The sequence below is a fragment of the Coptis chinensis genome, chromosome 6, assembly GCF_015680905.1.
Source record: "Coptis chinensis isolate HL-2020 chromosome 6, ASM1568090v1, whole genome shotgun sequence".
NCBI lineage: Eukaryota > Viridiplantae > Streptophyta > Magnoliopsida > Ranunculales > Ranunculaceae > Coptis > Coptis chinensis.
Genome location: NC_141461.1, coordinates 91554055 through 91570237, shown reverse-complemented (window position 1 = coordinate 91570237; position 16183 = coordinate 91554055). Strand labels below are relative to the sequence as shown.

The 16183-nt window shown below is 38.1% G+C and overlaps 1 protein-coding gene across 1 annotated transcript; it reads right to left on the bottom strand.

Moving 5' to 3' along the window:
- Nucleotides 1-6215: 6215 nt before the first annotated feature.
- On the bottom strand, nucleotides 6216-8718 carry LOC147495389 (L-type lectin-domain containing receptor kinase IV.2-like). The gene is given in 4 exon segments (XM_086564046.1): nucleotides 6216-7017; nucleotides 7020-7095; nucleotides 7097-7310; nucleotides 7313-8718. Coding segments are annotated over 4 exon segments (2016 nt in total). The 5' UTR covers nucleotides 8607-8718; the 3' UTR covers nucleotides 6216-6585.
- Nucleotides 8719-16183: the final 7465 nt, after the last annotated feature.

Here is a 16183-nt window from a genome sequence, read left to right as displayed (position 1 = left end):
GCGATTTTGTACGAGGTGTAAGATTCATTGATCCAGTATAAAGTGGGCTGCCTGCCTGCCTATATATAGTTCCAAAGAATTCACCCTGTTGTATGAATAATTATTAGTTGTTGTCATTTACTAGATCCCTTTCAATTTTTCATGGTGTTCCATCTACCTCCAGAGACTTCGTGTTCATGGCTTTTCATCCCTATGCACTTTTTCTTATGTAAAACACGTACTTGATGGGTAAAATGCCATGATCATTGAACTCTTTGTAGGATGATTTACAGAGAAGAATTGCTCAATACCAGAAAGTGATGAAGGAAAGTTAGACTAATAAATATTTGGTTGCTTGAAATTCTTCTTCTTTTCTAGGTTGTGAGAGGAAATTTTATTGCTAAGCGCTGATCCTTAAAGTTTCACGCATGTTCATATATATTTTTGGATGTTTAGGATAAATATTTTGCTTTGGACATGTTAATTGTCTGCTGATACCAATAATATTATTTCTGTTAAATGATTGCCCATCTTTATACTTTTACCGACATTCTCAACTTTAATTTTGATTTCAATCAACGAATTTGAAATGGTTTACCTTTTCCTATTTCGATTATCAGGTTGATAATGTAATCGTTATGAAGTTGAACTTGTGGTGGCTGTTTCAACTGTTGAAGGAGCGACTATGTTCTTGAAGACCAGGCGACAGCTAAGCTGTTACTCGTATACAAATTCATAAATAATCATTCACTTGGTAGTTTGTAGTTTTGTACGATTATTAATTTCTTCCTGTTGGTTGGAATTCATCGTACTGCCATATTAGAAGTTCCTTGCAGTCATAGAGGAGAGCGCGCGCTCGACTCGACGAAAGCCTCATGGCCTCAGCCTGATGGACACAGACAGCGAGGCTTTTACACGAAGGCCGACCCGCGCCCTATGGACAGTAGACACAGCGACTCGTGCCTTACACGAGCGCGACCGCGCCTCGCGTATTGATTAGAAACCCACCGACTGTTTTAGAACTGTTTTAAGTTTTACTTCCTATTTTAGATTCTTGTATTGGTCTTTATATAAACATCTTGTAATCTTCATATAATCATTAAGTAAATATTCTCTCCAGTCAATCTCTCTCTCTCTAATTTATCATGGTATCAGCCTAATATTGATCCAAACCCTAATCCTAAACTCTATCAGTTTCCGCCTCTTTTCAATTCTCAATGGATTCTACGTACTCCAAATAATGACTCTATTACAGATTCTAATGACCCTTTCTATGTTCACCACTCAGATAGTCCCACGGCTATTCTCGTATCTCCTCTGTTATCAGGGGACAATTATCCAACTTGGTTACGGTCTATCTCTAGAGCCCTTCGAGCAAAGAATAAGTTTGGTTTCATCGATGGTTCTGTTACTCCTCCCAGCACTCCCAAAGAAAAATCCAAGTGGTCGCGATGTGATGACCTTGTTGCTTCCTAGATTCTCAATTCTGTTACATTCTCGGATATCCGTGGTAGCATCCTCTATGCCGACTCGCGATCCGAAATTTGGAAAGATCTAGGTGATCGTTTTTCACAAACTAATGCACCCAAGGTTTTTCAACCCGAAGGATTTCGTCACTCTTTCTCAAGCAAGACAATCGTCCGGTATCCTTTTATTTTACTTTACTTTAAATCTTTCTCGGGATGAATTAAGTTCTTTATCTACTATGCCCCGCTTGTACTTGTGGTCATGCATCTATTTTTGCCAAAAAGGTTGAAGACGGTCGTTCTATGAAATTCATGCAAGGCCTAGATGCCCGTTTTCAATCCATCCCTGATCAAATTCTTTTGATGGATCCTTTTCCTCGTATGTCTAAGATTTATTCTTTAATCCGACAAGAGGAGAAGCAACAAGAGATCCATGCACTCTCTCTTCCTTCGCTCCAGGGCTGCTGGCTTTGCCCAAATTGAGTACTCATTTTGAGAAGACTAACTGGCTTTTCTTCAAATCAGGTTTGTCTAAACCTCCACAAAGAAGGAACGGTGGTTCGCCACACTTTCGGAAGCGCGCACTCCAGATACAAGCCCCAGCAGACGCAGCGCCTCGTCCATTCTGCAACCATTGTAACCGAAGTTGGACATCATATTGGTACATGCTACAACCGCACGGTTATCCACCCAAGCCTCGCCAGAAGCTAATTAGGGTTGCTACTGGACTCAATTCTCCCGCTTTTTCCATAGCACAATACAACCAACTTCGGTTTTTGTTTGATTCAGTAGTACCTCTTCACAAGCACACCCGGTGTATATCTCTCTCGTTTTTCTAAATCCATATGGATCATTGACTCTGGTGCTACCAATCATGTCTGTTCTTCATTACATCTATTTTCTCATTATCATACTTGTTTAACACATTCTACTCTTAAACTTCCGGATGGAACAGACCATTTAATTACTCATGTTGGTAGTGTTATTCTCTCCCCCCTTTTGCGCCTTGACAACGTTCTGTTTGTTCCCACCTTTCATTTTAATTTGCTCTCCATTAGTGAACTAGTCAAGTCTCACCCTATCTCTGTCACGTTCACTAATGATTCTTGCCTTTTTCAGGACCAGTTAACGAAGAAGAAGATTGGATTGGGACGGCTTAATGGGGGACTCTACCATCTCCAACTAGCTTCAGTTTGCTCATCCCACAACTCCTCCACAAATAATTTATGGCATTATCGCCTAGGACATCTATCTTCCACGCCTTTGCAGATTTTAGCTAAGCAGTTTCCTTTCATTTCTAGTTCAAATAATGCTACTTTAAATCAGATGTCCGCAAGCTAAGCAAACTCGTTTATCTTTTTCTCATAGTTCAATAAAAACCATTAGACCTTTTCAAATGATTCATTGTGACATTTGGGGTCCTTTTCATTTACCATCATATTCTAATGCTCGTTTTTTCTTAACTATTGTCGATGATTTTAGTCGTGCTACATGGATTTATCTTATGACTGTCAAATCTGAAATGGCCATGCATTTACAATCTTTTTTTGCCATGGTTCATACTCAATTTCATTCTACAATACATTCACTCATATCTGGCCATAGCAACATTGATGACCATTTTCATGAAATCCAAGTCCTTCGTTCCGATAATGGCTCTGAATTTATATCCCACAACATGCAACAATTCTTTTCAAAACATGGGGTAATTCACCAACGTAGCTGTGTTGCTACTCCCCAACAAAACGCTGTTGTTGAAAGAAAACATCGTCACTTACTCAATGTTGCACGAGCATTACGTTTTCAAGCCCACCTCCCACTATCCTTCTGGGGTGGGTGAATGCATTCTCACCGCAGGCTATCTCATTAACAAAATTCCTAGCACCTTATTAAAAGACAAATCACCTCATGAGCTTCTATTTACATCACCTCCCACTCTTGCCCATCTTCGTGTTTTTGGTTGTTTATGTTTTGCTCACAACACTTCCATTAAAAATAAGTTTGATCATCGCGGAAAACCTGGCATCTTCATTGGTTACCCTTACGCTCAAAAAGGCTATCGCATTTATGATTTATCTTCCAAGAAAATTTACACTTCACGTGACGTGATTTTCTATGAAACTGTATTCCCCTATCAACATTTATCTCCCCCCCTCCAACCCCCCCCCCCCCATCACATCTTCCTGTTTTCCCTTTACCTATCCTGGACAATGAAACCTTCGACATTCAATCATCTCATGTAATTTCAATGGATGGAGCGCTACCTACCAAGCTCAAACTCCCACTCCTCCAAATCCGCCACCCCCTTTTGGAAGATCCTCAGCCATCCCATCTCAATCCTCCTGCCCCAACTCGATCTACTAGAATGCGACAACCACCACCACTCCTCATTCAAGATTATCACTGTCCTACTCTCACCAAGGCACATACAGTCCCTCGTTCGGCCAATCTCCTCCAATCGGACTCTAAGGTAACACGGTCTTCCACTCCATACCTTATGGCCTTTTATGTTTCTGACACTAACTTTTCTCCTTGTCATAAAGCTTTTTTGTCTAAAGTGTCTTCTTCAGTCGTTCCTACATCCTTTTCTCAAGCTGTCAAAATTCCAGAATGGAGAGCTGCTATGGCTGCTGAAATTGCAGCTTTGGAACAAAATAACACATGGACTCTTGTTCCGTCATCTTTTCATCATAAGCCTATTGGTTGTAAATGGGTGTTCAAGATTAAATATCATTCAGATGGTTCTATTGAACGTTACAAAGCTCGTCTTGTTGCCAAGGGTTACAATCAGATTGAAGGCCAAGACTATCATGACACTTTTGCACCCGTTGCAAAATTAGTCACCGTTCGATTACTTCTCTCCATTGCTGCTATCAGACATTGGACTCTTCATCAGTTGGATGTCCACAATGCCTTTCTCCAAGGCGATTTGGATGAAACCATTTTATATGACATTACCTCCTCGGATTAAGGCCAAACAGGGAGAACGGGATATGTAAGCCTCAATAAGTCCTTATATGGACTCAAGCGGGCTTTCGACAATGGTTTGCCAAACTATCTACCACTCTTATCATCGCCGGCTTCACTTTCGGTCTAAGTCCGACTATTCTCTATTCACTAATATTTGTGGTTATGATTCTACATTTGTCCTTGTATATGTGGATGACATTCGATCACACAGCAACAATCCATCTCTCATTCGAACTTGAAGAAATTTTTAGAAGCAAAGTTCTATATCAAGGACTTGGGACGTCTAAAATATTTCTTGGGTATCGAGGTTGCTCGTTCCAAAGAAGGATTATTTTCTTACCGCGAAATGTCTTTTAGACATTCTATCGATTAATGGTACCACCGGGTGGTCGTATTTCGAAGTTCCCTATGGAACAAAATATCAACCTCCATACCGATAATGGCACATTACTTGAGGATCCTACCGCCTATCGTCGCTTTGATTGGCGCTCTTTATATATCTCCGGTTACCGTCCGGATATCACTTATTCTGTTAATTATCTCTCAGCCGTTTCATGCGGTCCCCACCGGACTCCACATCTAGATGCCGCTCATCGTATACTCCGCTATCTTAAAGGTTCGATCAACAAAGGGATTCTCTTATCCGCTAATAGTTCTTTACACATCTCTCGGTTTATTGATTGGACATTTTGGCTGCCCGGTCACTTCGTCGTTCTACTAGTGGTTATTGCACTTTTCTTGGTTCTAGCCCTATATCCGGAAAACAAAGAAACAGAGTAATCAGTATCACGTTCTTTCTCACGAAGCCGAATATCGTTCCATGGCTACTCGGCATGTGAACTTCAATGGTTGAAGTATCTTCTCTCGACTTAGGCATCTCTCATTCTTCTCCGATGAACATGTTCTCGCGGATAATCAAGCGACCCTTCATCTCTCTCAAAATCCAGTTTTCATGAACGAACGAAGCACATTGAATTGAATTTGTCATTTCTTACGCGACAAGATACGGACCAAGTTACTATCTCCTACGCTCGTTCCATCCTCGGATCAGGTGGTCGGCGCCTTCACTAAACCTCTCGGCGGCAAGGACACCTTTCTGAGATTAATTCGCAAGTTGGGAGTTCTTGATATTCACTCTCCAACTTGAGGGGGAGTATTAGAAGTTCCTCGCAGTCATAGAGGAGAGCTACCAAGGGCTCGACAAAGCGACAGCCTCATGGACAAGATGACACAGCCACTAGCGACTGCGTTTTACACACGAATTCGGCCTCTATGGACAAGAGACACCGCGGTAGCGACTCGCTTTTACACGAAGCGCACTAGCGTATTGATTAGAAACCCACCGACTGTTTTAGAACTGTTTTAAGTTTTACTTCCTATTTTAGATTCTTGTATTGATCTCTATATAAACATATTGTAATCTTCATATAATCATTAAGTAAATATTCTCTTCAGTCAATCTCTCTCTCTAATTTATCATGCCAGAGTACAGAATTTTGCTCCTGTCATTTTTCATGGGCGTACCTGAATATATATTTCCCTTCCTGTAAAGAATGTATACACATGTTTAAAAACTCTAAAGCAGATAGAAGTTAATAGGATAATTGATTTGCATGAATGGCAGGATATAACACTTGGAACCTAGGGAAAGATCTGCCCTTATCCGAGAATAATTTCCTTGACCAGTATTCGATGAAAGCAAACGTGAGCTAGAACAAAATTAACTTCATAGAGACTCACAGTAGACTTGGTATGGGAAGCTAAACACAAGATCTTCAATAATTACACAACATAAAAGAATTTTTAAGCAAATTTATCTTATTAATTTAGAGAGTATATTTAAAAAATAAAGATGCCTATAATCAACCTGATAATAGAAATAAAGTTTTTCATCAAACTAAAACTACTACTTGTTTACAGAACTAGTGGAGAACACCAATCAATTGCTCTATACAATCTGCTACGTTCCCTGATTTCACTATTGCACAAGACTAACATCAGGCCTCAGATCTCACTATTCATTAGCCGACTATATTAATCCTCGCTTAACTTGTTTTTAAGTGCATCTTGTTGACTTCAAAACATGGATAGTTAATAATTCATAGCCTGCACCAAATGAACTAAGCACTGCAAAGGACATTGTGTTTCTAAATTGTACTGTATAGAAGCATCAACCACCAGATGAGAGGAGTGATTCTGCAACTGAAGATGATCCCAGATAATTTATTAGATCCGAAGAAGGGTATGATGACGAAACAAATTCATCAAAACCTTCCTGTCCAGATGTTAGAGAACCGGCAATAAAACCAAACGACGATAACTCCAGAAGAGGAACGTCTTTGTTCAAAAATTGCACTACTTGCCTCATGCTTGGTCTAGCTGCGGGTACGCTGTGAGAACAAAGCAAACCAAGCTTCAGCACCAACTCCATTTCCTCCGTAATGTAATCACTTCCCAAATTTGGGTCAGCAGTCTCAAGAATTGTCCCTCTACTCCAACAAGAAACCACCCAGTCCACCAGAATTGTCTTCGCATCAGATGCTCGCAGCTCTATTGGCCTCCTTCCGCATGCAACTTCGAGAAGAACAGCTCCAAAGGCGAAAAAACATCTGTGCTCGTGGTTCCCTTCCCAGTTCGAGTCATCTCAGGTGCGAGATAGCCGAGCGTCCCCACAATACGAAGTCGTTTGAGGATTTGTTCCATGGTCATATAATCTTGCAAGCCCAAAATCACCTAACCTTCCATTAAATTCACCATCAATTAGCACATTGCTAGCCTTGACATCCCTATGAATCACAACCTGTTCCCACTCTTCGTGCAAATAAACTAGCCCAGAGGCTACACCTTTGATGACCCGAAATCTTTGGCTCCAGTTAAGCCTTGAACTCATTGTACAAAGAGGAACTTGTCTAGACTTCCATGAGGCATAAAGTCATAGACCAAGAGTAGCTCACCTTTTCGCCTGCAGTATCCAAGAAGTTGCACCAAATTTCGATGCCTAAGCTGGCCAATACTTACTATCTCTGCAATGAACTCCTTAATCCCTTGTTTGGATTCATGGGAGACTCTCTTTACTGCAACTTCAATTTTCGAAGAGGGTAATACGCCTTTATAAACTCTACCAAAGCCACCAATACCGAGGAGCTCCTTGTCCCTAAATCCCTTAGTAGCAATGTAGAGATCTTTGTATGAGAACCTATGAGATCCAGAACTAAGCTCCCAATCTTCGAATAGTTCCGCATACTTTCTCTTCCTTCTTATCACAAAGAATGTGATAGAAATGATGGTTGCCACAAAAACGGGTATAATGATAGGTAGTCCAATCGTCAAAGCCTTGGACTGCTTCTTAGGTCCTACTCGAGGGAGCTTGGGAAGTCGTGATAGATCGAGTTCCTGTGCTTGCCCGTTCATCTGGAAACTCCATCCTAGGATGTAATGTGATGTTAGAATTGTGCCTGTTGACGATGAGAATCCCACGTACATGGAGTCTAAGATGATGGATGAAAGATTATGTGAGAAAGACAGAAGTGGAATTTGAGGTTTAGGTAGCTTAATTGGAGCAATTGTAACATTGAGTTTTTTTTCCAATCCATCATACTCAATCCAGACTTGCTTCTGTTGGCCACTAATTAGGCTTAGATTCTTGTAATTGTCACCAGTACGATCGAGATAGTACTTTGCAGGAGCAGATATGGCTGACCTTAAGTTATTTAGATCAATACCAACATGGTTATCATTTATGTCACCAAACTCTGAGCTATAGATAGTATCAAGCTCCACAGCAACAACATGATTGGATGGATTTCCATTACTGGTCTCATTGAAAAGGCCAAGATATTGGCTTGGTAGAGCTCCTGTTAGGCTTCTTGATGGTGCAATAACAAAGGAAATACCGTGACCACTTACATCACTATATTTGGGGACGATTGCAAACACAAAAGTAGTAGAGAAGGAAAGAGTGCTACCATTTGATGACAGGTTCTTGAACTGAAATGGTTTCGGATGGAAGGCATGACCTGTCATTTGCTTGGTGTTGTTGGTTAGCCTCAAGAGGCCGCTCCCTGTGATCACCGCTAGGCCATCCAGGCTCAAATTAGCATTTTTGAAGCCGTTGTAATTAAAACCATGATCTTCTAAGGCAGTTGCAATGCTACTGGCTAAGAAAAACAACCAAACGAACCTAGGAAACATGTTTGAATGTCAAGTCTTCTTACAGCATTGTGAGCACCTTCTACGAGAAAAATTTCACTCGACGACAATGAGCGAAAAGTCTCCAGCACATCTCCATCAGATTACTCTCTCTATCATATCTCCACCTATGTGTACTCTTCAATTATTGATTAACTATAGTTAATAAATAACTAACCAATTCCAAGATTCATTCTCTCGAAATCATTTTTTTTTTCACAATTATTTTTTCACATCCATTTTTAGTTCTTTCCACAAAATGAAAAATTACAAATATAATTGTTATTTTCCTTCCTCTGTATTGAAGAAGATAATAAATTCCAATATGTAGTCTGTTACTTTACAGTGCGTTGTTACAGTGACAATGACCACCAATGAAGAGAATGGAGCAACCCAAATCCAAAGTCCATTCACTTGTGGAACAAACCGATGAGAGTTACATTCTTACTCCTAAAGCAGTGAGTGGGCGGACTCTTCCAAAATGAATTTGGCCAAATTCATACCAATGTCCTACGTTCCAGATAACAAGAAGAAAATGAGAGGAAGAAGAAATCACTCCTAGACTTTTCGTGTCCAAGTCTAACATTCTGGAAAATGAAAACAGTGGAGTAGCTTTCAATATGACACACCGTTATTACTTAAACTCTATTCAATTGTTGTCTACAACTCTTCATAGCTTAGTGGTCCTGACTCCTGATGCGCGTCAACTGAGAAGCTCCATATGATTTTATCGACATTTAGGATACGTTGGATATTGCAAAATGATTTTAAAGCCACAAGTACAGAATACTTCTTATCCGTGTTATATAAACTAGGCACTTGCGTTGCACGTGTTATACAAAGACGGTGAATTTTTATTTGTAAAGAACAAGACTAAGGTATGATATGGAATGTTAGCCACTGACACAAAAAACGTTGCACCAAATAACATTTGAACTTGCACATGTTCTTGACTAATTTATCTGGCCATCAACGTTAAAATAAAGTATGCTAAGGATTAAAGTTTTGATTTTAATCAAATAACATACTGCTCTAACAAATACCAACAAAGATTTGCAATTACTTTGAAATCAAATATGCTCAAGGAAATTCTGAGTGTAGCCCTTACAAAGAAACTATAATGATTTTCTTGATCAGCCTTGAAATGAAAAAGCCTATCAGGTTTTCTTTCCAAATTGCTTTATGAATATAAAGTGAAAAGTTTCGGCAATGAGCTTCTGGTAAAAGACGATAATCCACAGAAGTTGTTAGAATCGCATGTTTCCATTCCTACAATTAATTAAATCTTCTGCTGTAACTAAGAAAGGTCTACCCAAAATGATAGGAATTTGGTTTCCGTTTGTAGGTAAGGTGTCAAGAACTATAAATTCGACGGGGTAGTAAAAATCAGAAACCTTAATAATCACGTCCTCTATTATCCCTTGTGGAATCTTAATGGATCTATTAGGTAATTGCAGTCTAACATTTGTTGGTTTCAAGTCTTTTAACTCTAGTTGTATATAAACTGAGTATGGTAATAAATTCAGTAGGTCCTTCCTTTTAGTACTCCAGTTTGCAATTGAATTAGACACTTTGACTTGCAGATGAGCACTGGCACCTAAATCGCTTTATCAGTGTAGTCCTATCCTATTCTACACGTAACTATAGGCCGGACTACCGGGGTCCATATGCTTTACCACAGCTTGGTTTTGTAAAAAAAATATACAACTTTGTGCAATAAAAGCGTCCTTAGGAATATTTGTTTTCTTCTTCACCAGGTCCTTTATAAATTTAGCATACGAAGGTATTTGTTTAATTGAGCTTAGAAGAGGAATGTTGATATGTAAATCTTTAAAAATATTCATGATCTCATTATATTGTGCTTCTTTTTTGTTATCCTTTAACCTAGATGAGAATGGTGCGGGTGGAATTTTCTCAATTTTCTTTTCTTTAGGTTTCTCACTTTCCGTTTGGTTTTCTTTCTCGGTTGTCTTCTCTAATGTATCAGAATCGGCATCGATCAACTTTATTATCTACTTTCTTTCCTGACCTAAGGGTGGATATCGAGTTAACTACCTCTGTGGGTGCGGATGTAGGGGTGGTTTCAACTTGGTAAATATTTCTTCATTTTGGGTTTTGTTCAGGTTGACTTGGTAAGGTTCCATTGAGTCTATCTGCTAGACTAGCTAGTATCTTATTGAATTGTTGGCTCATCTATTGAGTTATTTGTTGAGTTACCTGAGAATTTTTTTGTGTTACTTGTTAAGCCATAACATTGAATTTTGGTCAATTCTTTTGAATTCATTCTCGGTTTTGGTGGTCAAAGCTCTTATTGTCTTCGTTTCATATGTGGTAATGGTTTGGGTTTGGTAATTAGCCATGGGGCTAATTTCTCATTCATGTTTGGTTGTTATTGTTGTTGTTGTTGTGGGTAATATTGTGGAGAATGTGCCTCTATTCATATATTGATGTCTATTGTTCCCTTGATAACCGTGGGATCCATATTGGTTTTGTTGTGGAGGCATATTCTGTCTCCATGAATTGTTTGAGTTGTTTCTAAGATCTGGGTTATAGTTGTTATTACTAAAGTTATTTGGCATAGGTCTTTTAAATGTATTAAAAGCGCAAACATCATCGGTGCCTTGAACAACAAACATAGGGAAAACTGAGGTGTCATGATCTGTAGTAAGGCAACTTTCACAAAATTGATTGACGCTCATTGTTTGTTGAGGCTGATTATTCCTTGGAGGGTTTAAAATGAATGAATAAAATTCTTGTATGTTTAAGGTTTGAATGTCTGTGGATAAACTAGCAATGGCAGCTTCAAGTGTCTCATTAAGTTCGTTTTTAACCTCATACATACTAGGTTTCTTAAAGCTCACCCCCCCATCTACTCTTGCCATGTCCTCATGGTCACCACCATTGGCCCAATCCTTAGAACTCTCAGAAAAGTTTTGCAAAAAGGTGTAGGCTTCATCAGGAGTAAGACTAGTAAATATTCCTCCATTCATTAATTCAATTAATTGACGGTTCATAGGTGAAATACCTTTTATAAAGTAATGCACTATATTAAGTTTGTCAAAACCATGATGTGGACAACGGACAAGTAAATCATTAAATCTATTCCATGTTGTATGAAACTCTTCATTAGGTTTTCCTTTGAAGGTTGAAATAGGCAATTGCATGGCTTTAGTTTTACGTAATCGGTAATATTGTTTCATAAACTTTTGTGATAGTTGCTCCCAAGTAGTTATAGAATTAAAGGGTAGGGATCTATACCAATGTAGTGCGGCATCCTCAAAAGTCAAGAGGCCAGAACAACCTTAATCTAGTTTCTTCAGGGGAAAGATGAGGTGCTTTAAAAGTACTTAATATGCTCAAAAATTTACTTAGATGATTATACGGTTCTTCATTTGTTTTGCCATAATATCTTGGCAACATATTAAGAATGGTGGGCTTAATCTCATAGTTATTGTTATTATCGGGCATCATTATACAGTTCGGTGGTTAAAGCGTGATAGGTTGGAACAAAGTGCTAAGAGTTCTTTGATCACCATTGCGCCTAATGTCACTCTCCGTGTATTCTCTACTTGTCGTTGAATATGCTATGTGATATTGGAGATTGTGTAGATGGTGTATGTGGTGTAACTAAGTCTATTATATATATTGGTGTGTGTGTGTGTGTGTGTGTGTCAGGTTCAAAATCGGACCCTGAGTTCAACGGTGTGGTCTCCTCAAAATCCAAAATGGGAAGATTGTTGCATGAACTTGCTCTTCTAATTAAACGTTTGCGAGGTGAATCACGAAACCAAGTTTTCATGCACTAGACAATGAAACTATATAAACAAATCTAATATACACTTAATTAACTAAATTATATTATTAAAATATATGAGACTAACTATTAATGCTAATTATGAAACCGCTAATAGGAGATTAACGGTGGAAGGGTTGCAGCAAGCAAAACAAGTCCAAAAATTTTGAAATTTTTACAGCAACTACTTGACACGTCCAGGAAGTAGCCTTACAACTAATTGAGGTGTCATAAAGAATTTAATCATCACACTAGAACACTAAAAACTAAAAGAAAAGAATATAATGTTTGTGGTATTTGGCTCTACACAATCATGAATTACCCTAAGGCCTCCTAACCTCCGCTAGGAGCGTTAGATCAATGAATGAATAAGAAGAAACTCAATGGGGGATTTACACTAGAACATGATAGAAGAATAACTAAACTAAAACATAAGAAAAATATTTCATCTCCCCTCCCAAGAGAAGGGATATTAGCTCCTCATACTATGCTATGAACATAATATGAAAAAGAATAATCTTTATTGATGGTAATAGTGAAAAAGGTCTGAACTTTATTCTCTCTTAATTCCAGATCTAAGATGCAAAAACTAAATTTCCGAGATGATATAAAACCAGGGTTTTTGTGCATTATATATTGGCTTACAAGTTCGTCTGGATAGAGATGCGAAGCATATATTTATTTGGTGTCAAACTCTCTAGAATATTTCTAGAAGAAATCCTGGAAAAGTTGGATTTGGTTGCACAAAAGTCAGACGTGGCCCACTTTTTCGTGCATGCTATTTCCCAAGTTGCAACTTCTGACAGCTTTCAGTTTTCTAATTCTTGTGAAACTCTGAATTCTTTTCCATGTTGATCTCTTATTCCGATCCCATGAATTCAAAATGAAGGCTATGAGATCAGATTTAATACTCTTCTAACTCAATTATTATCCTCTTTTAGAGTCCCATTAGGCTTGACACTGTTGGAGACAAATATGACGTTTTTGCCCTATGCCTTTAGTTGTAATTCCTAATGACTCTTTTTTGACTTGTTTGATTTTTTTTTCCTTCCAAATTTCACATTTAGGTTCTTTGACTTGCAAAAACTCAAATTGCATCATATTAGAACATTTAAATATAAAGTGGAGACTAGCATACACATAATTGGGGATATAAATCATTACTTTTGAGCACTTATCAGTTTGCCCCCAACCCCAAAACTTATTCAAAAGAAAACACTAGCCAATGACTCTATATTACAAGAAAACAGGTTTTTAGCTAGCATGGTCAAAGTCTGTCGCACAACCGTGGGCTTCTTGAATTGATTGTCGACACTCGGCAATGGTCTGCCCGCAGTCAATGGCGGTGCTTAAAGCCAACCAATAGCCAAGGTGGTCGCATTGGTCATTGTCGTGGCAAAATCTGTGGTTGTAGCTATAGCATCAACCTTGAGTTGTGGAAGGTTTTGTAGCAAAAGTTAAGTTTTGCCTTCAATAAGCTGATGCATAGGCTATGGGGTATACTATGTTCACCACTGCTCACTGCTTTGAACTGTGGCAAAACACTTCTTTTTATTGAAAAAAAAAACACACACACACACAAATTAGAACCATTTCCACATTTCAACTTGTTTCTACACATTCTTTCCAATTGCACAACCACTGCTCACTGCTTTGAACTGTGGCAAAACACTTCTTTTTATTGAAAAAAAAAACACACACACAAAAATTAGAACCATTTCCACATTTCAACTTGTTTCTACACATTCTTTCCAATTGCACAACCACCAATCATCGACATTTTTTTTACAAATTCTACATTGACAAAAAAAAAAAAAAAAAAAAAAAATATATATATATATATATATATATATATATATATATATATATATATATATATATATATATATATAGTTTTGCTCTAGTCAGGACTTCCCGGATAAAAAAACTTCAGGACCAAACAAATTCACGTGACCTCTCTCTCTCTCTCTCTCTCTCTCTCTCTCTCTCTCTCTTTTCTCTCTTTCTCCACTTTATTTCATGTGAACTCAACTCTCTCCTCTCTTTCCACTTTATTTCACCACTTTATTAATTTTGTTTGACCCCACACACTCTCTCTCCAATTTTGCTTCTCACGCCTAATTCTTTTATCTACACTTCTCAACTTCCTACCCCACCTTTACAATCTCACCTCAATATCACCACCACACTTTTTCCACTTTTTAAGAGTGTTCCAACGGTGGAACAAATTAGCCAACACTTTATTTCACTACTTTATTAATTTTGTTTGACCCCACACACTCTCTCTCCAATTTTGCTTCTCTCTCCTCTCTCCTCTCTCCTCTCTCTCTCTTTTAATTATTTTATCTACACTTCTCAACTTCCTACCCCACCTTTACACTCTCACCTCAATATCACCACCACACTTTTTCCACTTTTTAAGAGTGTTCCAACGTGGAACAAATTAGCCAACGCTAGACAATATTTGCTTTTCAGCATCAGTACACTGGTGCGCTCAATTTTTTCCATGGGTTTTTTTTTTCTCAAATATTTATTATTAAATGCTAATTAATTATATTTCGTTTTCAACATATTGAAGTGGTATGTTCAATTTATATATACATTTAATTTCTCAAAAATTATTATTAAATGCCAACTAATTATAATTTTGCTCATATTTTGAAATTATTATGCATGTGTAGCATCTATTGAATGGATATGGAGTTTGAACATTTAGACTCAAATGAAGAAGAACAGTCTGATATGGTTTATATGCCTGAAGTAAAGGAAGATTGCAAACTGAAAATAGGACAAGAATTTCACTCTTTGGATGAAGATTATGAATTTTACAACAATTATGCAAAAGTGGTTGGATTTAGAATACGAAGTAATTCTACTAAAAGGGATAAAGAAAGCAATGAAATAACTAGGAAGGAGTATTGTTGTTTCAAAGAGGGAAAACCTAAACGAGAAAATGAGAGAGAAAAGAAAAGGGGGATTGTTCGTGAGGGTTGCACGGTAAAATTGTCAGTTTTGAAGAATAAATTGAAGTCGGGTTACAGTGTCAGCCAATTTATCGAGGTCCACAACCATTCACTTTCGACCCCTCATAAAGTACATCTATTAAGATCTCACCGTGGTGTATCTGATACAAAAAAGTCATTGTCCAATCTTTTATCATCTGCTAATATACCTATAAACCAACAAATTAGTATTCTTTCAATGGAAGCGGGTGGAATAGAAAATATTGGTTGTACAGAAAAAGACCTTAGAAATTTTGTTAGAGGTTTAAAGAGCTTAGTGATAAAACGCTGATTTCACGATATTGGTTTTCTTGGTTAAGTCCGAGGTCCACAGTCCGAAGTCCGAAGACCAAACTCCAAAGTCCAAAGTCCATATAGTCGTCCGTTCAGTCAAGTTACCTTACTCACGTGGGTTTGGTAGGATAGGTCGAGTAAGGGATCGTCCAAACCTTAGGGCTCGGAAAGGTTCACAACTGGAATTACAACTTTTGGTGAGTAGGATTTTAGGTTTTTTAGTTGGTTTAATTAAATTAACGGTAATGCAGTAATTTACTAACGGTGAATAAACAAAATAGAGAAACAGGGAGAGGGTTAATCATACTCATGCAAGAATCATTTTTAACAGTTTATATTACCACATCACTACAAACTTCTAATTGCCTCGAAGTTCATAGACAAACCCGAGATGACGTCGAGTATTGATCCCTAGCGAAACGCGCACATCTCTGAGCCGCATCACACTAGCATGAGGAGTTGAACTAATATTTCATCTCTGGAATATCATT